This window comes from Cyprinodon tularosa, unplaced genomic scaffold, assembly GCF_016077235.1.
Source record: "Cyprinodon tularosa strain WSP-4 unplaced genomic scaffold, ASM1607723v1 ctg2, whole genome shotgun sequence".
NCBI classification, from domain to species: Eukaryota; Metazoa; Chordata; class Actinopteri; order Cyprinodontiformes; family Cyprinodontidae; genus Cyprinodon; species Cyprinodon tularosa.
In genome coordinates, this window is record NW_024038733.1 from 1,832,072 (window position 1) to 1,855,716 (window position 23,645).

Below are 23,645 nucleotides of genomic sequence, written 5' to 3' on the forward strand. Positions count from 1 at the left end.
GTAATAAAAACAACCTTTAATGATCGGTGGCTGACAGTTTTCTAGTCCTCTTACCAGTTGATAATACTCTGCTGGTGTATTTTTATTTTTTTATATTTCCAGAATAAGACAACAACTACTTTCAGATGAGTCATTATGACATGCTTGCTAGATTATTGCAATACTCTTTTGTTTGTTGCCATGTCAAAACACATTTGTAAGGCTATTGAGCTGAAGCACAGAGATAACAGACTTTTTAACTTTTCAACACTGGCTGCATCTTAACATCAAGATATAATTGACAATTTTTGTCCAATCCTTTAAAAACAATAAATAAATTGTTGTATTTGATGTGCTCTCCAGATTATATAGGTCCTTGGGTTGCACATTTTTATTATTCCAATACTTTCCTTGTCACCCTCGGTATAAGGCCGTCAAGATGAAAGAAGCAGACATGCAAAGGGGATATAGAAGGACTGTTCCAGAAATACTTTCTAGAAAAGGTAACGGTAAACTAGCTTGATAGATGATGCTGTCTAGAAAAGAAACAGTTAAGCAGATGAGCTTTGAGGCAGTTTTCAAAGAATGGAACAGAGCACATAGTCACTAAAAAAGCTGAGGCCACAGCTATGTCTAGGAGAGAAATGGGACTAAGCACTGAAAAACAGGCCCAATTTACATCTATAATGGAAGTTGAGAGCAGCAGCCCAGCTGGTGCTTCCCTCCAGGATCGTGTCAAGATAAATGGTGTCATGGCAGATTAAGCTAATATAACAAAAACAAGCAGAGCGCACGTAAAGTTAGGGATTGAACTAACAAATAATGCAAAATTACAGAATAAATGTAAAATAATGCACGATGATAAAAACTGATCCCTATGTCTCCCAGCAGTCTAAACCTATTAAGAGCATAACTTTAGGGTTAGTTCAGGACAACCTGGGACACTCTATGAGCTTTATCAAAGAAGTAAAGTTTTCAGGCCTTCTGAAAATAGATTTGTTTCTGCCTCATGAACCAAAACTGGTAGTTGGTTCCACAGGAGAACAGCCAGATATCTAAAAGATCTGCCTCAAATTCTACTTTTCAGAAATTTCAGAAAACCACTAGTTAACCACACTACCTGTTTACTAGTGTTTTTACTTGTAAACCTGCATATTAAGAGTGAAGTGCAATGTTAGCAACTTCCATTACTATGATTGCCTTTAAAATGGATTTCATTCAGACTTTTGCAAAAAATTATTATCAATATTTAGGTAAAGTTATTTTTTATTTTTTTTTACTCATTGCAAATACTTGATGCTAATGTTTTGTTTTATGAATTTCCTTTAATGTTTTATTATTTAAGAAATACTTAAAAAACAGCTTAATTACTTTGTTGTGGCTACACAGTCACAAATTAATGCTGTTTCTTAAACAATCAGGCCAAAGTCTGCTCATTAGCCTCTTTTGACATTTTTTTTTTAATCTTTATGTTTTGGTAGTTTTGGTATTTGTTTCTCTTTTTAATCCCGTGTTACTTAGATCTGTCTGAAAGGTGTGATACATAGATTGATCCTAAAGTTTTTATGCTGCATTTTTTCCTACACTACTTTTATTCATAAGTACAATGGCTAAGAGTTATTGTTTTTTTCATACTGTGTTTTAGTTCTTCAGAGTATTAAACAACTACTCGCTGCAACACAAGCTCCTGCTGACTGGGACTCCTCTTCAGAACAACCTGGAGGAGCTTTTCCACTTGTTGAACTTCTTAACACCAGAGAGATTTAAGTCAGTAACTTGGCGGCTATGATTAGTGTGGCTGTTTTTCTTAGCTCACTAAAAAAGAAAAATAAATAAAAAGGCACCTGCAACGTGTTAATGCTCGATTTATTTTCTTCAGCAACCTTGAAGGGTTTCTGGAGGAATTTGCAGACATTGCCAAAGAGGACCAGATCAAGAAGCTCCACGACATGCTGGGACCACACATGCTCAGGAGGTTGAAGGCTGATGTGTTTAAACACATGCCTTCAAAGACTGAGCTCATTGTCCGAGTGGAGCTGAGCCCCATGCAGAAGTAAGTAATACACTTCAATATACATGCCTATAAAAGTTTACCGGGAACAGGGTTGGTTATAGATTTTTTTTTTTGTGTGTGTGTGTTTTTTTAACTCGTATCTATTTTTTGCTGCCCCTGCACTCTTTTCAAAAAATGTATTTTGCCTTTGCTCTTAATTTTCTCATTTATGTTTTTGTTAATGTAGGAAGTACTACAAGTTCATTCTGACACGCAACTTTGAGGCGTTGAACACTCGAGGAGGTGGAAACCAAGTGTCTCTGCTCAACGTTGTCATGGACCTTAAAAAGTGCTGCAATCACCCCTACCTCTTTCCAGGAGCTGCAACAGTACGTTTATTGTTTTTTCTTCTTGTTTTTTTTTTTCTTGTCACATATTTCAAACATTATCCAGTCATTGAAACATGCAGTTCTGGTCAGAATGTTACACGTACTCATTGTGAAGTTTTTAACAGTACATTAAAAGCTTGTTTCTCCAAGCTTGAAAGATTATACGACATAACTTTAGTCAGTTTTTAAAACTGTATAGACCAAATATTTTTCTTGATTTCACAGAAGTTTAGATTTTTATACCCTGATAGACTCAAGTCTCCTCTCATTTGAACCTTAATCCTATTGTTATTGCAGCCACAAACAACTTCACATATATTGGCCTGATATTTAACCTCTTTTTTGCTGAAATGGTAGAAATAATTTGGTTCAGGTTGTTTTTATGGCACTGTAGAGGCTTTCATCAGAGATTTCCACAGATGTTAAAGCTGGGGTTTGTAAAGGTCATTTAAGGAGCTCAATATTAGTCTGCTTTTAGAGGTGATATATGATCAAATTAAAAGGTCAAGAAATCTGTGGGAGTAAGTATGTCTGTTGAAAATTAAATTGGTATAAAGCCATCAATGATAAATATGATTTTTTTTTAAACTCATTGGTTTTGACAGCAGAGATATTTTACCCACAATGAATTTAATTTGAATGCTGCTTTTTTTGTCGGACTCATCACCACATAGATAAAGCCTTTTTTTAAATAGGTGTTTGTTTTTTGCTATGTTAATGGAAGAAAAGTCGACTGCTTCTAGCTGCCTTGCAGATAATACTAATATAACATCTAGCCGGATCTTTGGGATCTTTAAAATGAATATGGTATAATTAGTTAGTTTCCCATTTTTCTTTTACTTTAAAGGACTGACATTGACTTTCATAGCAGTATGAAAGTCCCATGTCACACTGTGTGAAAGGACTGAATACTAGATTAGTTTGCCAGATAATCGACAGATGAATTGAGATAGAACTTCCTGCAACTCTGCAATAAGAGCCTTAGGTATTTATATTGTTTCATTTAGCTTAAAAAAACATTTTCAGGGAAAATTAAATAGCTTACCTCTTAAGCTTTGTATTCACTTTGCGTAAAACATGACTCTGAAGCTGGGTACATTGTAAAATAGGTCTGCAGAGTCATTTATCCCTGAAATTGATTGATATGGGCTGTCATCAACTGTCTTCATGCATATGGTTTGAGTACTACTATTAGATACCAATTGTTACAAGGTGGTTTTTATTATTTCTGATGTTCACCTCAGTGAATAACATCTATTGATATATATTGTGCGTATTTTTCATACATTTTAATGAATATTTTCAGTCAATAACAGTGATCAGTTAAATTCCCGTACTCGCATTAAGTGATAAACATTTTTCTTGATACATGCCTGTCTGCTTCCCAAATTAGTTTTTTGTTTTGCTTGTTCAGCACTCTTTTTGTATAACTTTCAATTATCTGGAACACATTTTCAGCACCAAATGAAAGGAAACGGATAGGATTATGATAAAACAACATGGAATCAGGATTAAGCTTATTATAAATTGTAAGATGCTGCAACATGAGTGACACCAGGGTCCCAAGTAATTCTACTTTTATTTGAGCATACTTTCAGGGTTCAGACCCGTCAAAAACCCCAGCTCCGAAACAAAAACCTCAAAGCTTGAATATAATTTACACATACATTGTTTTTTTTCCCAGGAAGCTCCCAAACTTCCAAACGGCATGTATGAAGGCACTGCCCTGACCAAAGCTTCAGGGAAACTGATGCTTCTTCACAAGATGATGAAGAAGCTGAAAGAGGGAGGCCACAGGGTTCTGATTTTCTCCCAAATGACCAAGATGCTTGACCTGCTGGAGGACTTCCTGGAGAATGAAGGATATAAATATGAGAGAATTGATGGTGGAGTCACAGGCAACATGAGACAGGAGGCTATTGATCGTTTTAATGGTGAGATGTGTATATTTGCATATATTTCTTGGCCCCTCTTGGAAGTTGATATTTGGTTTTCTAATTTGAAGTCTGCTCTCTAATATAACAGCTCCAGGAGCTCAGCAGTTTGCCTTCCTCCTTTCAACCCGAGCTGGTGGTTTGGGTATTAATCTTGCATCTGCTGACACAGTCATCATCTACGACTCAGACTGGAACCCCCACAATGACATACAGGTACGAAAGCTGCAGTTCTAACCCTAAATGTGCTTGTATGCTTTTTCTTTGGATGGTGGTTAACTGTCGAATGTAATTTTGTAGGCTTTCAGCAGAGCTCACCGTATTGGCCAAAACAGGAAAGTGATGATCTATCGTTTTGTTACCAAAGCATCTGTAGAGGAGAGGATCACACAGGTTTGTGAAAAACAAATGCTAATGATCTTCGTCAGTTTTTAACTTACAGACCGGTTTTCTGATTATCTTCTCACAGTCCACCTACCTTCTTTTTGTTGTCAGGTAGCAAAGAAGAAGATGATGCTCACACACCTGGTGGTGCGGCCCGGGCTTGGTTCTAAGACGGGTTCCATGTCAAAGCAGGAACTAGATGATATTCTCAAGTTTGGAACTGAAGAGCTGTTCAAGGATGAAGTTGGAGATGGTGAGAAAATAAGAAAAAAAAAAAAGGTTAAAATAAATAAATAAATATATATATATATATATATATATATATATATATATATATTACATTTATAACCTTAACTTTACTCCAGCTACAAAGATTCCAACAGACCACTTATTTAAAGCTTAATCTTAAGTGATATTTTAATTGCACTTCTTGCTCTTTTCTGTTTCTCTTCCACATTTATCACGTGAGGTGGAACAGAGAAATCAGCAGTTTCAAATAAGGCTTGGAGGATAAACTGTATTCTGTCTCTTTTTTTTCCCTGCTTGTCTTCAGGAGACAACAAAGAGGATGACAGCAGCGTGATCCACTATGACGATCAGGCAATTGAGCGTTTGTTGGACAGGAACCAGGATGCCACAGAGGACACTGAGCTTCAGAGCATGAACGAATATCTCAGCTCTTTTAAAGTGGCCCAGTATGTGGTAAAAGATGAAGATGACGAGGTAAAGTATTTTATCTTCTCGACAGTCATAGTATGTCTATTATTGCGGTATTTTTAAAGGTTGTTGATTTAAACCTGAATAAAAAGGTTAAGCATCTTAAGAACAAGTTCTATGTTTATTCTTTGTGAGCCACATATCTCTTCTTTCTTTGAGGAGGAGGAGGTAGAAAGGGAAGTGATCAAGCAGGAGGAAAGCGTTGATCCCGACTACTGGGAGAAACTGCTTCGACACCACTATGAACAGCAACAGGAAGATCTAGCCCGCAATTTGGGCAAAGGCAAACGTACTCGAAAGCCGGTCAACTACAATGACGGCTCCCAAGAGGACCGAGGTATAAGACAGGGTACAGAACAATATATAATGCAACCTCTTCTTTGTGTTTGTGTTGTTTTGTCTGTGTGGTGATGTTGAAGCATGTTATTAGAGCTAAGGAAATCTTTGCATGGTGTTTTTATAAAGCCTAGGATGATTTACTATAAATTGTTTAGCTTTTTTAAATTAATATTACAAACTCCTGAATTAGTATGTTTCTGTACGTCAATAAGACCTAGATTTAATGACTGTTGGTTGTTAAGAAAAGCTAATTTAATTTTAAGAAAAAAAACTTTGCTTGTATTAATCTCTTTGCTTATTTGTGTTTACTCTTAGCTTTTGAGCATGTGTAATGCCAAAACTTTAGAAAACCTTTAAATTAATATCCCTGACCTTACTTATGGTGGTTTTTAACGTCTTTAAAAATATCTGATTCATTTACACAAAACTTAAAGGAAACGTGACCTTATTATTTTGATTGATTGCAAAACTTATCAGGTGGAGAGACATTGGGTTATAAGATATTGAGTTTTAGGGGGTTAATTGGATTTAGAGTCACAGGGCTATACAGCCACCTTCAGGTGATGTGAGGCAGCCTTGCCATAAAATCTTACACCTTTTTCTTATTCTAGTTAAATGTATATATCCCCATTAAAGTTTTTTTTTTAGTTTTTCATCAGGAACTTGAATCTAAATTCGATAATTCAGGTTTTGCAGGTCAGCATCAATATCCACAGTGTCAGTACAGTTAGGAATCCTACAATGATGATCTGTCAGTATAATCAGCCTGTGTAGTATTTATTTTTAAACATATCTGTACCACGATACAATCTTCACGAAAGTCGTTTAGTCCTGCTGAAATTGTCGTCATTTGGAGCTGTCATGTGCTTGACTAACTTTAAACTTTTAACCCAATCCTTTGCTACTTTTTATAATGGATATTGTCATGCATTTCACTGCCGTTAAGGGTGGTTATGCTGAGAAAACAAGAAACGTGGTTCTTGTATGTCAGGGGTGCTCAAGTCCAGTCCTCAGGAGCTGCGATCCTGTTACTGTTAGATGCATCTCTTCTCTAACACACATGAATCCCAAGGCTCAATCCCCTCATTTAGCCTAGCAGAGGCATGGCGATGAGCCACTCATTTGACTCAGATGTGTTAAAAATGAGGTGCATGAAAAATTTGTAGGATAGTAGCTCTTGAGGACTGGACTCGATCACCCCTGTTTTATTTGATAGGCCTTTCTCTTTCTTTGAATGTCCGAAAACTTAATGATTAGTGTTTCAACTGCTCTCTGTAAAGCTTTTCCCCACAGTCTGGGGACTGAGTGATAAAGACACAATGAGCTGCAACAGAGATTATAGTCTTGTTTTAATTCTGATTTTGATCATGGAGGTCAAACAACATAACATAAAACCAGGTTATTTACATTTTGTGTTTTTTAAAAGTTTGTACATGAAACTCGATGTTTCATGGCTTGCTTCTTTAAACCAAAATCCCAAATTAATACAATCCTGAAAATATATAACTTCTTAAGTAAAAATGAATAGACCGTTTAGTCATGCTAACAAACTTACAATTTCATTTTCTTTTCTTTCATTATTGTTTGAGTTATTTATTTATTGTTGCAAATACAGAAAAGCAAGCCTATAGCTAGATGTTTGTGATAGTTTCATAGTTTTATTAGCTTGACATCAGTTGTTGAAACATTTTGTTCTTCTTCTTGCCTTGTTCATAATCATTTTCCCATGTTCTGTATAGACTGGCAGGAGGATCAGTCTGATAACCAGTCTGATTACTCGGTGGCGTCAGAGGAGGGAGATGAGGACTTTGATGAGCGCTCTGAAGGTATGGTTCAGTCTCTGATGTCTACTGAGGTAAACAGGTGGGTTGTATGTGTGCTTTTGTGCTTCCATGAACCATCTTAGGCATCCTCCACAAGGAACGCACTTTCTCTGTGTTGTAGGGTTTTCATTTTAATGATGAATTAAGTGTAAAAAAAAATGACCTTCCAGTTGTAGAGTTGTAAGGAACAACTTAAGAATCGTTATGTCCTTCACTAACAACTTCCCAACCCCCCCTCCCCGCAGATACTTATACAAGTTCAGACGACACCTATGATGTTCACCTGGACAATCTCAACAACTCGCGAAACAACCCTTGTCCTTGCATCATCTGCGTAGTGAGAAAGGAAAAGACAAAAAAAGGAAGGGAAATGTGTATTAAAAAAACAGGATCGAAAGTTTAAAAGGAATTGTTTCTCATCTTGCCTTGATGTCATCTGTAAAAAAAAGTTTGATTATATTGTTGCACTAAATTTATTTGGCATTTATTAGTGCGAGAAGATGTTCATGTTTGTACTGAATGTAATTTTGTTTCAATTATGGCCATGCCAGTTTTGTTAAATAAAAAAATGATCTGAAGCTGTGATCGGTTGTAAATGCCATGAGAGTATTATCCATCCTAAGTGATAGGAGCCGTTACTGTGAAAGTTGAGAGATTGTGAAAAGGGACAGCCTAATCAGGATCAGCATGAGCCGTAAGTGTAGCATCTTCACAGAGACATTTAAGGGTGATTAGAGTACACATATTCATATTTAACTCTCATTTTCATCACTTCATTTTAATGTATGCCTCGTGGTTTGTTCCTTCATTTCAAAGGCACTAATTTAACCCTTTCACCTGCAGCTAATAACCGCAGACCAAACCGCAAAGGGTTGAGGAACGACAGAGACAAACCTCTGCCTCCTCTGCTTGCCAGGGTGGGGGGGAATATTGAGGTGAGTTCATTTTTTTTAATGTTTGCTCTAAAAGTAGATGAAGTGATTCTAAAAATATATATATTTTTTATATTTCTTTTAAAAATAATTGCAGGCTATGTCCTTTTGCTCTTTTTTGTGTGCAATAATCTAATCAGTTTTTCCAGGCAGACATGGAGTTCCCACTTTTTACTTTTTTCTCCTGCTATTATTTACAGAATTAGTTTTTGTTTTTCTTAATATTTGCATTTTTTAATAGCTTTTCTCAATTTAGAAATCATAAAAAAATGTGATATTACTGCAAATGTATTAATTAATTACTTATTTGGGATCTTTTGTAAAACGTCCAATTTAAACTGGAATATTTCATCACAATCACTGCTTTGCATTTTTAGTAATGCAAAACAAAAGAAAAAAATGATTATTTTTGTTCTTGTAAACCCAGCATCATGTGTCAACTTATAAAGCGAGCTAAACAAATTGTTATTTACCTTTTTAGGTGCTGGGCTTCAATGCACGGCAGAGGAAAGCTTTCCTCAATGCAGTTATGCGTTATGGGATGCCTCCTCAGGATGCCTTTACCAACCAGTGGCTGGTTCGGGACCTGCGAGGGAAGTCTGAGAAAGAATTTAAGTAAGTTTATTACCATCATGTTTTCTCTGTTAGTGGATTGTTAAATGATCAGATTTGACCCCTGACCAAAAATTCTCCTGCAGTCCTGTGTGTCTGTGTCATTTGAAATGTCTTGTGTTATATGTAAAGACCTCTGATAGTGTGGGGAAAAGCTGAAACGCAACCTAGGAGATTTTATAGCTTTTTTTCACAAAACCCTTGAAGGTATCTTAATATACCTTTTAAACAGTCTTCCTTTTTTGTAAAAAAAAAAATAAAAAATAAATAGTTGGCAAGAAAGCTGAAGTCAACCTGAATGGCTCTATAAAACAGCCTAATTGTAAAGGGGTTAAACTAGGCTTACGGCTCTAGTGGGTGTGATTGATGAGATGTAGGGTCAGATAGGTGGTGGATTTCATGCAGGAAACGCACCTACTGTAGATAATCTCTGTATAGTTTCTTTCAATGTGTAGCTCTCCATATTGACCCTTCAGAGCTCTCCTCTAAGTATCCTTTAATGCTAGGTTGGTTGTTTTAAAAACTCAAATACAAGTGGGATATTGTTGCCAATGATTTTAGGTTTATTTAACAGTTGGAGAATGGCTCATCTCTGCAGCCTTATGAACAAACAAGATTTTTGAAGCACTTCAGGTGTATAAGGCACAAGAACCATTTATCTGTATGTTTTGTACGCACACAACTAGAAATACACTGATATTTGTTCACATCAAAACAGAGTAAGTCTCCCATATCTGCAAATATGGTTTGTGCAGTGAAGATAATGCCGCTCATGCATGTCTGCTGTGTCACGTCTGCTTGCTCGTGTGAGGCTTCACTTTTTCACTTTTCACAAACAAGTTTGCACTTATGAGACAGTTTTGTTCACATCTTATGTTTTAACTGTCTGATTTACAAGTTTGCACTTTGTGTTTAAAGTGAAAGGAAAAAACAAAATACATGAGTATTTTGAAACACAGTTGAACCACTTTCATTATTGTAAAAACAGATCAAATCGAAATAAATCGATTTAGAACTGTTTGAATCAAATCGAATCGATACCCAGCCCTAATTACTTTTCAATTTTACGTTATTTGAAGCTAGTATGAATTTTTCATTTTCTTTGATAAGAGGGTATGTAAACTTTTAAGCACAACTGTAAATGGAACAGCCTGTTTTTTAAAAGACCTGGCTTAATTTTGGTGACAGGAAAAGTCATTATAGGAACATTTAGTATAACTTAATTAGAAAATATGCTTTGCTTTTTGCTGCAGAGATCTATAAACTATTTTTTAACCATCTCCAGGGCATATGTGTCTCTGTTTATGCGTCATCTTTGTGAACCGGGAGCTGATGGAGCTGAAACCTTTGCAGATGGTGTCCCACGCGAGGGTCTGTCAAGGCAACACGTGCTCACTCGCATTGGAGTGATGTCACTTATAAGGAAGAAGGTGAGGTTTATGCAGAAATGAGGGTATTTGCATGCATAGCTGAATAAAAGAAAGATTGACAGGCATGATATTCTGGTAAAACAGGTTCAGGAGTTTGAACATGTGAATGGACAATGGTCAATGCCCTGGATGGCAGAGCTGGAGGAGAATAAGAGAGCGGCAGCTTTGGCTGCAGGTGAAGATCCCAAAACCCCCTCCACTGGAACACCTGCAGACACGCAACCCAACACTCCTGTCCCAGGTAAACACTCATTTCCCAGCGTATTTGGAAATATTGTTATTTCAACATGTCTGAGTAGGCTTACCTTATAGAATATATGATGTATGGTGGTTGTTGTGATGTTCTTACACATCTTTAACAGACAATGCATCTTCATTTCCTCCATCCTTATCATTGTTTACTTGATCTTTATTTGACTTTTTAAAGACAAAAGAAGACCTAGATATAGGCCTTAGTTCATTCTCTGAAATTGCTTCCTCAGATTTGATAGATATTGTTTTGGTATTTCAATTTAATGTTTTTGGTTTTTATGTTTTTCTCAATTTTTTATTATTTTTTGGAAGAACTGGCGCCCTCTTGTGGAAATAGTTCTAGTAAAGCATGTTATAAATGATTAACTTTGTTAAGTAACATGGATTTTTAAAGCATATCCTTTATTGACTTATTTTTCCTTGTTTAGAGGATTTGTCTAAATCAGAAGACAAAGATGAAATGAAGAAAGGAGAGGATGGCAAAGTTGCTAAAAAGGGTGATGACCCAGAGGTACTTGAATTACTTTATAGCAAAATCTATAGTATAGTTGCAAAAAAATTGTTTCATCTGTTTTAAATTTTGGAACTGAATGTTATTTTTTTTTTTTAGATTATTGAAATCCCAGATGAATCAGAAAAATCTCCTGCTTCTGAAAAGAAAGAGGACCCTGCAGTCGAGGAGAAAGTAAAACAAGAAGGAGGTGAAGGGAGGGAGAAAGATGCTGAGAACATGAGCAAAGAGAAGGAAGAGAAGGCCAAAGCTGCTGCTGAGAGGGAAACCTCTGCCAATAACAAGGGTGAAGGTTCAGACAGCAGGATGGATTCAGAGGAGGACAAGTCAAAAGGTAAGAATGTGCAACTTTTTTTCTCATCTCTACAGCTTAAAGTGTGCTAAGAAAGAATCTGCTACGAGACTTATACTATTCTAGATATGAAAATTAACTACTGTAACAAACTACATAAGAATTGGTATGACTTCTTTTCAGAACCTTTTCTGTTCCTCCTCTTCTTAATTTTCTTGGTTAACTGAAATGTTTTTGAATTTTCTAAATGCATTTAAACAACATACAGGTGCATCTCAATAAACCAGAATACCACCAAAACACCATTAATGCAATTATTATCTATACACTCATTAAAGGCCTAGTGATTTATTTCAGACCAAATATTTTAGTTAATCCTGAGGATTATGGCTTTTAGCTAATGGAAAATGTCAGCCAACTCTTAGTCCTTCTATCTACTGTACAGTGTGTAAACACGGAACCTGGTCAGGGTGCCTTTCCAATCACATTAAGGTGGTATGGAATGATGGAGATTGGTATCAAGGAAAACCAAGGTGCTTTAGGCTTTAGTTTGTGTGTATTTTAATGCTCTGCCGTCTCCTATCTTTGTCCTTAACATAGTTTCCTTATGGGGTTTAGATCACATGAGTTTATGGGCCAATCATGTACAGTAATGACAGTCATCAAAACCAGGTATTGGTAAAGATGGCCAAGTCCTACTTGAAAATGCGATTAGCAGCTCCATAAAGTTTGTAACCAGAGAAAAGCGGAAAATGCTTTAAAACCTTCCCGGTAGATGACTGAGCTGACTTTGGACTTGATAAAAGAACAAAGAACGGCGGATAATTTATGGCTCCACAAATTATCACTGACTGTAGGAACTCTTTTTTTTAGACCTCAAAAGGCTTAAATCCTGGGCCTCCAGACTCTTCATCCAGGCTACAGGAACTGGACTTCCAGATAAAATGTCAAATTTGGTTTCATTTGAAAAGATAACTTTGTGATACTAAGCACAAATCCAGTCCTTGATCCTTGACCTTAGCCCAGGTAAAACGCCTTTGACATCGTCTCAGGTTCAGGTGTGGCTGGAGCAGAAACAAGCTACCTGCTGTAGCCCATGACCTGAGTATGTTTTATGGAGTTTTGATGAATGCCTTCTGAATCCAAAGTGGAGACTCCAAAATCTTGAATGAGAGTTGCAACACAATCCCCCCCAGGCTGTTTCTTATGGACAATTAATTTTGTCACAGCTTTCCCTCCCTTTTCCTTTCACTTAACAACATTCAAGTCAGTCAACTGCAATTGTCAGCTTCTTCAGCAATTTGTTTATTAATTTTTTATATCTTTCCCGCCTTGTGGTGGGTTTTAAAGACAGACTGCTGAACATATCCTAAGTCAGTACACTTCGCTATTTTTGTGTAAGCCATAACATAGTATTCCTGTATTATACATCCTTTTATATAAGTCTTCTAAATTATTTACATTTTCTGAGAAACAAAATTTGGCTTAAAGAAACTAAAATCATAAACATCAGAAACAAACACATAAAATATGTCATTCTGTATGAGATTAATCTACATGGTACATGGGTTTAAATCGGGTTACTGAAATAAATTTACTTCTTGGGATTATTATTTTGCATTGCCAATCATAGGCAAGGCAAGGCAAATTTATTTGTATATCACAATTCAGTACAAAGACAATGCACAGTGCTTTACATGATTAAAATACAGGAAGATAAAACAGAATCAAAGCAAGTAGGAAAAAAATAAAAATAAAATAAAAAATAATAAAATAAAATAAAAAATGCAGAAACAAAAAAACCTTGGTTTTCTTTTCTTTTTTTTTTTACTTAAAGAAAAGTGACAAATTGTAATTAGTTGCAGGGCTGTCCATGTTAATTAACCACCAGTTATTGCTTTCTCCAAGAACTCGCTAAGTGTTTCATCTACAGGACTATTCAATCACAGGATCCCAATAATCTCAAACTTGGCTCTTTTTTTCTTTTTTTAAAGCTTGAAAAGCCAAGTAGAATCTCCAGTTGTCGTATCAGAATAGCCAGATAACCAGAATAATGTACACATACACAAACCACCATGATCAGGCACTCTTTTTATCCACCTGTCCTTATATTTCTCTTTTAAGCTTCTTTTTCTGCTTCTCTTCTTTTAGCTGAAGATGGCAAAGACGATAAGATGGATACTACTTCACCAACAGAGGAGAAAAAAGGTGCAGACACAAATACTTAACATTATTTTTCATGTTGGATGTTAAGATGAAGATTTAGTTTATTAGACTCCAACTATGCAGGGCTCCAGACCAAACGTTTGACTTTTGTTGCACTGGTCCTCTTTATGCTAAGTAATGCTACATTCAGATGTGGAGTGTGAAGTAGCATTACTGTCTCAGCGGAGTATATTTGCAGGCCTTTTCAGTGCATCTTCAGCTGCTTACCATTACAACATTTGAAGTAGCTTTATTTTTATTATCCTATGCATACAGTGATAAAAGTAGCCCTTTATTAGAAGTTTATTAATAGTTTATAATTCTCGCGCTCTACAGAATAATTAAGGTTGGCAATACCATCATAGTTTTGTGTTGAAAATACTTACAATTAAAATTGCATACCAGTAAAAGTCAATAGATTATTAGACTAATTCTTATTTGTTCATTTTTGTTTTATTCATGGTTAACTTTAATTCCATCACCAACATAGCCAGAATGCCCTCTTTATTGTTAAGGCTTTTATTTTAAAACTTAGTTGAATGTTTTGGGTGCATGGTTTTGCCATCCAGTCACTATGAAATGCTCCTGGTGCATCTTGTTGTTCCACAGATCAGGAAGAATCTGGGTTTTTGCACAGAAAAATTGCTGGGGACACCAGTGCAACCAAATCTAAATCTATGGTTATGTTAATTGTTGCACATTGAAAACTCTGACATGCCTTTGTTCCCTCTGCTCTTGATCTTTAATAATTTGTTGGAACTTTGAGTGTTAATTAAAGTGTTTTATACGCCGCAGAGCAAAAGGAGGAAAAAGACGGAACAAAAACGGATGATTCTGGAAAACTGCAGAATGGCGAGAACGGCAAAGAGGGAGGAACAGCTGCATCTGCAGTCAACATCAATGAGGAGAAGAAGAAGGCCTCCAAGCAGCGGTTCATGTTTAACATCGCTGACGGCGGGTTCACAGGTGAAAAACTTTCCTTCCACCTTTGTCCTTTTTTCTATTTCATTTCTGTCTCTTTGACGTTTTTGTCCTTTTTCCCAGAGCTTCACTCTCTGTGGCAGAATGAAGAGAGGGCCGCCACCGTCACCAAGAAGACTTATGAGATCTGGCACCGCCGCCACGACTACTGGCTCTTAGCGGGAATTATACAGTATCCTTTAATACTTATCTATTAGTAAAACATATAAGTTGGGATTCTTATTCTTTGTATATGGCTTACTTTAAGTACCCTACTCAATGCTGGTGTTTTATTGTTTGAAATAAGTGATAGCTGAAGTACTAAAAGTATTCACAAAGAATCCTGTCATTAAAAGTTGCCTGTGCTGACGTTGATTTAAGATAATCCTTAGAATCCTCATTCTATGGATTTTCTAACATTTTTATTGCTGCAAGATAAGTTGTTTACAGAAAACTTCAGGCCCTAAGAGAGCTCATAAAGTGTAAAAAATGTTTAGAGTCTAGAGGAGTCAAGATGAAGGAAACCTAGAGAGCAGTTTGGCTGGATCGAACACATTAACTTCCTAAACTCTCATACAGTTATTTAGATAAGATTAGATTATATTTAGTATCCCCCTGATGGTAAATCCAATAGTTTCAGGAGCTGGGGGTTTAGAGTTTCACTTCTAGTAATTTCTTTTGAGTATAAATAAATAAATAATGGAAACATAACATAAAAAATAGTGCAGAATAATTATTTATAATAATTTAAATGCTATTTACAGACTTCTAAATGTGAATTATTGTGTGCGTTTTAAAAGAATTGGAAAAGTTGCAAAATAATTTAAAATGTATAAATTCAGCCACAGATAAGATAAACAGTAGAATAGACTATATACATAGAAGGAAGATTTTTATTAGGGTGAATAAGGAGCTGCTATATTGAGTAGATGAGCCATAGTACTCGTCTAGAAATCTGATTGTGTGCTGCCATCTTCTCTCTTTCTTTTGGCTGCAGCACGTAGCTTTTGGAGCTAGCTGATTCACTCTCAGGCTAAAACTCCTTTCCAGGAATTTAAAGGCTAAGTTAGGAGCTCTCAGATGGGACTCTGGGAATCTTTGTGAATACAGGAGGTGATTTATATTTCATTACAGGTAATAACTATCCATTTAAATGTACCTGTGTTGTTTGGATAAGGGATGTCATATAGAACGTCTCAGTCCTCGACTGTAATCTGTGCAGAGACAACACTTGTTGTTGCCCTTGACTCTTATGTCCCACAGACATGGTTATGCTCGATGGCAAGATGTGCAGAACGATGTGCGGTTTGCCATCATCAACGAGCCCTTTAAAGGGGAGATGAGCAGAGGGAACTTCCTTGAGATTAAGAATAAGTTTCTGGCCCGACGGTTCAAGGTGAAAAATTATGTAGCTGCAAAGACCTTTGTGATCAGGTCTGTTTGTGTTGAACCTCACTGACTGACGCTGGTTTGTGTTTTATTTGTTCTAAAGTTACTGGAGCAGGCGTTAGTGATTGAGGAACAGCTGCGTAGGGCAGCCTACCTGAACATGACGGAGGACCCAGCTCACCCCTCCATGGCACTCAACACTCGCTTCAGCGAAGTTGAGTGTCTTGCAGAGTCCCATCAGCATCTCAGCAAAGAGTCCATGTCTGGAAACAAGCCTGCCAATGCAGTGCTGCATAAAGGTACAGTTTGCATAGAGTTATCATTAAACTACACACCAATATTGACAGAATAAAAATGATTGTTCAACTTATATTTGTTAACACCAAGTATGTGATCAGTGAAAACCTATTTATGAAAAATACCAAACAATAACTTTGTTACTTTGGTTATGCTTTAATGCTTTGAAAATCAGATTTTCTCTGGGACACCAAATATGCTTTTTGTGAATAGGTTCCAAATTAAAGAGACACTATCTTTTGCTGAAAAACATGGAAACTGCCATTTCTGTTTTTCACTCATACACTACAAATTACATATTGTTTTTAAATAACTTGTAGTGAGTAACATATTCCAGTTCTGCTTAAAGTATTTTAGATTTTTTTTAAACATCTAAAGAGCAGAAAATAAATAGAAGAGATACCAAGAAAAAAAAAAATATATAGTGATGAGCTAAGAGAAAAGCAAAACAATTACTCTCCTAATATCATGTACGTTTTTGAAAAGGAATGAGAATTAGAAAACTTTTGATTCCTCCCCTTCTCTAAAACTTGAAACACCCTTCCTCTGTTTATCTTGTTTTTAATTATACAATAATTAAACAAACACTATGTAATTTTTGACCCAAATATACGCTTAGAGAGATTTTAAATGATTTTTGAGGTCTGCATAAAGCTCTTGGTGTGTGTGTGTGTGTGTGTGTGTGCATGCTGCTCTTCTTAAAAATTATCTTATTTACCTTGAGAGGGTTGGATTGATTACTGAATGGGCCATGTCACTCAGAGCACCGCTTTAAGGCAGTCCTATGCTTAAACTTGGGTGTTGACTAGGCTAAAAGCTGTTCTTAGGCAGTAAAACAGATATGACATCTACCAGATCAGGCACATTTTTCTTCACTGATGTAGGAAGCAGGTAGTCAGTGGGCTGACTACCTGTTCTCTGCTTCCAATTTTGAGGCTGGTGCCGGTAGCTGTGGTTGTCGTGGTGGCAATCCTCAAACCCGGTGGTGGACACAGGCAGTAAGGGATGCTGTCGAGCTGAAGGAGTCCTATCGAGCCTGGTTGGCTTGTGGGACTCCTGAGCTGCAACCAGGTCACATGAGGCCAAGTGTTGCGCTGCCGACTGGTCTAGGAGGCAAAACCGCTGGCCTGGGAGGAGTGTGGAGAGGCCATGGAGAAAGACTATGGGTTGGCCTAAAGGCAATTCTGGCAAACCATCCAGCGGGGAAACCAGTGCTTTGCTAACTCTTTTTGTAAGTGGGTGTGGGGAGCTGCTGACTCCCAAAGAGAACATTGTTGGACAATGGAAGGAATACTTTGAGGACGTCCTAATCCGATTAACAGACCCTCCGTGATGGTTCAGGAGCCAGCAGATCTCAGTCCTGCTCTTTGCAGATGACGTTCTGCGGCTACCTCTTGCCAAGACCTACAGCATGCACTGGGGGGGTCTGCAGCCAAGTGTGAAGCCGCTGGAATGAGAATCAGCTCCTTCAAGTTCGAGGCCATGGTTCTCAAAAGTAAAAAGGTGGCCTATCCCCTTCCGGTTGGAGGAGAGTTTCTGTCTTAAGTGGAGGAGTCCAAGTATGTTGCAATCCTGGTCATGAGTGAGGGGAAAATGGATTGGGAGATCGATAGACGGTTCTAACAAAAATAATAATCCTCAATAAAGATCCTATATCATCAAAGCTAGATAAAGCTAAATAAGCTAAATAATTTAATCAGCTTTTTTGGATTTAAAAGCTGCTAAAATATATTGTTCAAAGTTGTTTTTGTTGGTTTCTGTCTGAGCTTCTTACATAGATGGGTTCCGTTGCTTATAGATGAAGTTTTCCTTTCAGTAAGGCTTACATAGGGCAAAGGTGGTGATGAATGCTGATGTTAGAAATAATAATTACTTCTGCTGGAATGGGAGAAGGTGGTAATTTAATGAAATACAACAGTGCAGAGGCGTTGAAAAGAGAGAAGAGAAGCTTACATGTTATAATTAAGTTCATTAATTATAAAATGTCATCCTAAATGTCAGAATGTAGTGGGGAATCCTGGTGCAACCTTTTTGATGATGACCTTTTATTTCAGACATGTATGCTTACAGCAATGTTTTGTCAGATGCTGGAGATTCCCAACAGATCAGCAACCATCCTGACCCTGAATGTTAAAAAAAAACTAAAATACTGAAGAAAAAAAAAACTGTAAATCATACCAGTCTTCATCAAACTGACCAATGTGTTATTTTAGAACCATTTTTTTCCCCAATGTTAACATTTAATCAATGGTGCACTTTAAGAATTGGAAATGTCATGACAGCTGTAGAAAATGAAATTTCGTCTTGCATACATTCTGTGTCTACAAAATGACAATAAAGTTTGTCTAAGTCTGATGCAGTTTGGTTGCTCTTGGACAGTTACAAATTCATAATGGGGTGTGTCTGTTGTCACAATGATCTCCTGTGATGAAACGTGGGCAGACATAATCACTAACTTCTCTATTCTCCATGGTTGCATTTGATAAAGTGGAAGAGAAATGATCATTGCATATTTACCTTATGTTTACTGACAAACATCCCAAAAAAAAAAAAAGGAACCATTTCAGATGCCAAAATAAAAAAAAACCAAAGTTGAGGCAGAGGTATAACTGATGACAGTAAAAAGCTAAAGGGATGTAGAAAAAGAATCTAACGAGCATTTATTTTTTAATCAAAGGTAACTTGGCAGTCAGTAAACAGTGCAGCATGCTCCTTTTAGAAGCAGGAACTTACAGAAGCTTTTAAAGCCCAGGTCTCATTATGGTGGTTTGTTGGTGTTTATGGCCATACAATATGATTGTGACAGCTTTAAAGCCATTGTTTTACCGGTATAAAAGGAGCAAAGAACAACACAGACATGGAGATGCAGCAACAGATTTGATCACTGCAGAAAAATAATGATGTAGCAGGCAAAGGCTACAGCTGGAAAGGGAAACCAGCAGCCCAAGAACATAGATTATATTCCTACTAAGATGTATGGGTTATATATGAACAAGAGAAAAGGAAGATCTCCAAAAAAGGTTACCAACTACTAGTCTATTAAAATGTAGTGATTAATAATAGAAAGGAAAATATTGAATATTAAGGGCTGAGATTTGCAGCAGGACGGCTCGATAACTATAGCAGATGAAATACATTTTTTTTTTTTTTTTTATTATTTTCAATAGTGTAATTTCTGCCAGGCTAATGGAGATTTGAACTATGTGCTAATTTTATATGTTGATCAATTAATGTTTTTGTAGCGAAGCTGAGACAGCAGATTTAAGATTGTTTGTTTTGTCTCCAGTTCTTAAACAGCTGGAGGAGTTGCTGAGCGACATGAAAGCCGATGTCACCCGCCTGCCGGCTACCATTGCCAGGATACCCCCCGTTGCCGTACGGCTGCAAATGTCCGAGAGGAACATCCTCAGCAGATTGGCCAGCCGGGGCCCTGAGGTCACAGCTCAGAACCAATCCCAGACATCACAGCAAATGCAGGTGCCACGCTGACCAATCCCAACGCACCTTTTCTTTCCTTTTTTGCTCTTTGACTGATGCCGAGTCACGCTCACCTCACCGCCATGTAGCAGACGTCCTTTATTTTAATCACCATGTACAGCACGGTCAGGTCTGTCCCCCTTGCTCTGCACCTACAACTTGTCTCCGGAACATCAGCTGTGCAGTTGGACTTTATATGGAAAGGAGTAGAGATGTTGTTACATGATGGAAAATAAATCCAAACATTTCTTCTTCTGGGATCAGATTAATCTCTTCCGTTCTGAGCACTTTTGACAGCTAAAGATCCACATTTCCTGACTGCAGGGTTTAATGTGTGTGTAGTAATAAACAGAAGGGCATGAAATCGGAGCAAAAGCATCATGTTTGAAGTTTTCCGGTTCCTTTGTATTAACTTTTAGATTGCTGAAGGATTTTACTTTGTTTATTTTCACCTATAGGAACTTGTGAAACTTTTATCATTTTTGTTAGATTCTGTCAGACTAAAATGTTGTCTCTGCAGTGCTACCAGGATGGGTGTGTGTGTGTGTGTGTGTGTGTGTGTGGGTGTGTGTGTGTGTGTGTGTATGATGGAAGCATGTTTCACACACAGCATTTTAATATATCCTACTGCAGAATGCCTCGTCACTGACAGTCCCTTCCTGTCATTGATGCGTGAGTCTGTCGGTTCTTTTACCACCTCTTGTTTCCGTCCTCCCAGCTGCCCCATCAGGTGAGCTGATCTGGGACCAGCTCTTTGTCTACATACCCCAACTAGAACCATGACATTCCCAACACAGATTTGCTCAGCTATTTCCTAAAAAAAAAAACTAAAATGAAATCATCTCCATAGCTTTTTTGGTACATTGAACAGTTTTGAGAAAATAGCAAAGTTTGGTTAATTTAATTTTTATTATTGTCTACTGTTATGTTTTACCTTATATATATTGTTACGACCTTGTTGTTTTGTTGTCGCTGTTTGTTTTTATGAACAATAATAAAAAGTCAAATGGTTCTCATTTCTTTATTTTTCTCATTTCTGTACAAAAAAGCAAAAACAACTTTTGCTCAATTATGAGACCTATCGTATTTGTTATTAACTAATTATTATCAGGTATTTATCTCTGTAATACGTAGACTTTGATGAGTTAAAAAGGCTCAGCTGAAGGTGTCCTAAATTATTTATACCCCCAATACCTATAAACAAAGGCAAATATTTCAGGTTATGCCTCTACAAGCTTTGCATAAATGAAGACTGAAAACCCCATTCATCTTTACAGTCTTTAAATGAACAGCATCTGGAATCTATTCTCAGTTGGAATTTAGGTTTTGACTGATTTTAAGGCATCAGCATTTAACTGATTTCTTTTTTTTTATTCTTAATTTAATCTACACCATTTCATTACAGCTCTGGATGCATTATTAAACCTACTGTCCTGCTGGAACATGGACCTTCACCTCTGTTTGAACTCCTGCAGCCTCTAACAGTATTTTTCCATGATTGTCCTTTATTTACATTTATTTATCTTCCATCAACTACAGCCAGCTTCCTTATTCCTGCTGAACAAAAGCATCCCAAACCAGATGATGCCACCATGTTTCACAGGGAATGAGTTGTGTAGAGTAAACTCATTTCTCTCCACTCATACAATTGTGCATTTTGCTTTTAGAGTTCAACTTTATCCTCATCTTAAACCAGTTTGTTGTTGAAATACAAACCCTGCTACTTATGATTTCTTCTTGCCACTCTTTTGAAATGTCAGGTTTATGGGGTGAATTACTAGTAACACCCTTTTCTTGAGCCATAGATTGAGTTAAATTGGCTAAATACAAAGCCAACACTCAAAGTTGTTTTTTTTTTCTGTAAGAAAAAAAAGAACAACTGAATTAGCTTAGCTAGGTGCCAATGTCTTGTTTGAACATTGAGCATGAAGAGCTCTCCATGCTTTGCATGTAGGTCTCATAAAAAGAGCTGGAATTTACATGCAGGCAAATAAAGACTACTGGAGATAAAAACATATCTTCCCCATGGAGCAGGTTGTGAGAGGAGGATCTGGAGGAAAGCTGACAGGAAAAGACGTATTTTCCTTCCGCAGATAATGCAATAATTAAGAAGAATTAGAGTAAATTACAGGGTGGGAGGAGTGGGTGGTTTTTGATAGCTTATCATAAAAACAGATGTAGGCTTCAGTTTGGACTTGTTAAAGGGTCAATGGAAAATGGAGAAAAGAACAAGAAGAATTTATGCTTAACTCTGGAAATTATTTGTGAGTTGAAAAAACTCTGACAAAACTTGGTTTGTTCATAAGGAGACCACAGGATTATAATCACCTCCTGATCAGGACCAGTCCAACTGTGTTTGGATACCAAGAGGAATCCAGAAAATGTCTTGTGGGTGAGTATTTTATATTTTTTGATTTTTGAAGATCGTTTTTTCCTCCCTCTGCCAATTTCTGAGGTGTTATTTTTCTCTATTCTTTTCCACTTTGATTTGTCTGCCTGCTGGTAAATTATCTCAACAAATTGGAACTCATTTGATGACAAGTGGTAAAAAGTTATTTCATTACATGACCAAAGCCATAAATGATCTAACATCATCTTCTAAACCTGTGGGTTATTTTTAAGTTTTGAAATTCCTAATCTATGTTTTTCCTTTTTAAAAATAATAAAACATATTAGTAGGGGTGTGCATTGGCACTGCCCTCACGATTCGATTCGATTAAGATTCACCAGGTAACGATTCGATTCCACGATGCATTGCGATGCATCAAAATCCCACTGACTTCGTAAAATCCGAAATGTGCCCAGATATCCGCTTTCCAAGCTTTTGGTGCGTTTTTAATTAGGCCTACCCGTCTATCGCGGTCATCTCCCTCCGCCTCAGCCATCTTGATTGTTGTTGGTATGCCACCGGAAGTAATTGAAACTTCACAACTTGTCCATTTGAGGCCAGAAAATAAACTGTGACATAATCGATTATGGCACATTGCTGCATCGATGCTGAATCGTGCATGCCCCGCATTGCAATGCATCGCTGAATCGATTATTGTTGACACCCCTACATATTAGATCCCGCTGGTAGGTAGGCACTTATACAGTTTCATAGGTGGATGTTTCTCAGATAATGGAGCAGGTTTCTTCATTTTTAGGGGATGTTGACTATTAACTGTAAACATTTCTTCTTTGGGGTCAAAAATCGCTGGAGAAGGTTTTTATTTGCATATGAAAAGATGAAGTGTGTGGATTTTTCAAATATTTTTCAGGTTTATCTCTTCCCTCTTTTCTCCTTCCTTCCTTCCTTCCTTCCTTCCTTCCTTCCTTCCTTCCTTCCTTCCTTCCTTCCTTCCTTCCTTCCTTCCTTGTATTCAGTTCAACCCTTCCATCCATCCATTCAGTTCGTCCCTTCCTTCCATCCATTCATTCAGTTCATCCCTTCCATCCACCCATTCAGCTCATTCCATCCATCCATTCGGTTCATCCATTCGGTTCATCCATTCGGTTCATCCATTCAGTACATCATTCAGTTCATCCCTTCAGTTCATCCATTCGGTTCATCCATTTGGTTCATTCATTCGGTTCATCCATTCGGTTCTTCCATTCAGTTCTTTCCATCCATCCATTCGGTTCATCCCTTCCTTCCATCCATCCAGCTCTTTCCATCCATCCAATTAGTTCATCCAATCATTTCATCCATTCAGTTTATCCCTTCCATCCATCCATTCAGTTCATCCCT

The 23,645-nt window shown here is 37.1% G+C and overlaps 2 protein-coding genes across 2 annotated transcripts in view; both read left to right on the top strand.

Annotated features, from left to right (window-relative positions):
• Positions 1-20,743, top strand: part of chd4b (chromodomain helicase DNA binding protein 4b) — a 34,778-nt gene extending 14,035 nt beyond the window's left edge. The window contains 23 exon segments of the mRNA XM_038284351.1: positions 1,625-1,746; positions 1,859-2,032; positions 2,220-2,361; positions 4,046-4,295; positions 4,387-4,511; positions 4,596-4,688; positions 4,791-4,932; positions 5,233-5,402; positions 5,556-5,733; positions 7,475-7,561; positions 8,402-8,493; positions 8,972-9,105; positions 10,388-10,532; positions 10,617-10,773; positions 11,213-11,295; positions 11,395-11,629; positions 13,739-13,795; positions 14,588-14,758; positions 14,837-14,945; positions 16,016-16,148; positions 16,245-16,440; positions 19,725-19,871; positions 19,874-20,743. Of these exon segments, the coding sequence (XP_038140279.1) occupies positions 1,625-1,746; positions 1,859-2,032; positions 2,220-2,361; positions 4,046-4,295; positions 4,387-4,511; positions 4,596-4,688; positions 4,791-4,932; positions 5,233-5,402; positions 5,556-5,733; positions 7,475-7,561; positions 8,402-8,493; positions 8,972-9,105; positions 10,388-10,532; positions 10,617-10,773; positions 11,213-11,295; positions 11,395-11,629; positions 13,739-13,795; positions 14,588-14,758; positions 14,837-14,945; positions 16,016-16,148; positions 16,245-16,440; positions 19,725-19,871; positions 19,874-19,968 (3,237 nt within the window). The 3' untranslated portion in view covers positions 19,969-20,743.
• Positions 20,744-22,056: 1,313 nt separating this feature from the next.
• ptpn6 (protein tyrosine phosphatase non-receptor type 6) overlaps positions 22,057-23,645 on the top strand; it is a 31,135-nt gene continuing 29,546 nt past the window's right edge. Inside the window, exon 1 of the mRNA XM_038284352.1 lies at positions 22,057-22,307. Coding sequence (XP_038140280.1) covers positions 22,297-22,307 — 11 coding nt within the window. The 5' untranslated portion in view covers positions 22,057-22,296. The remainder of the gene's footprint in view (positions 22,308-23,645) is intronic.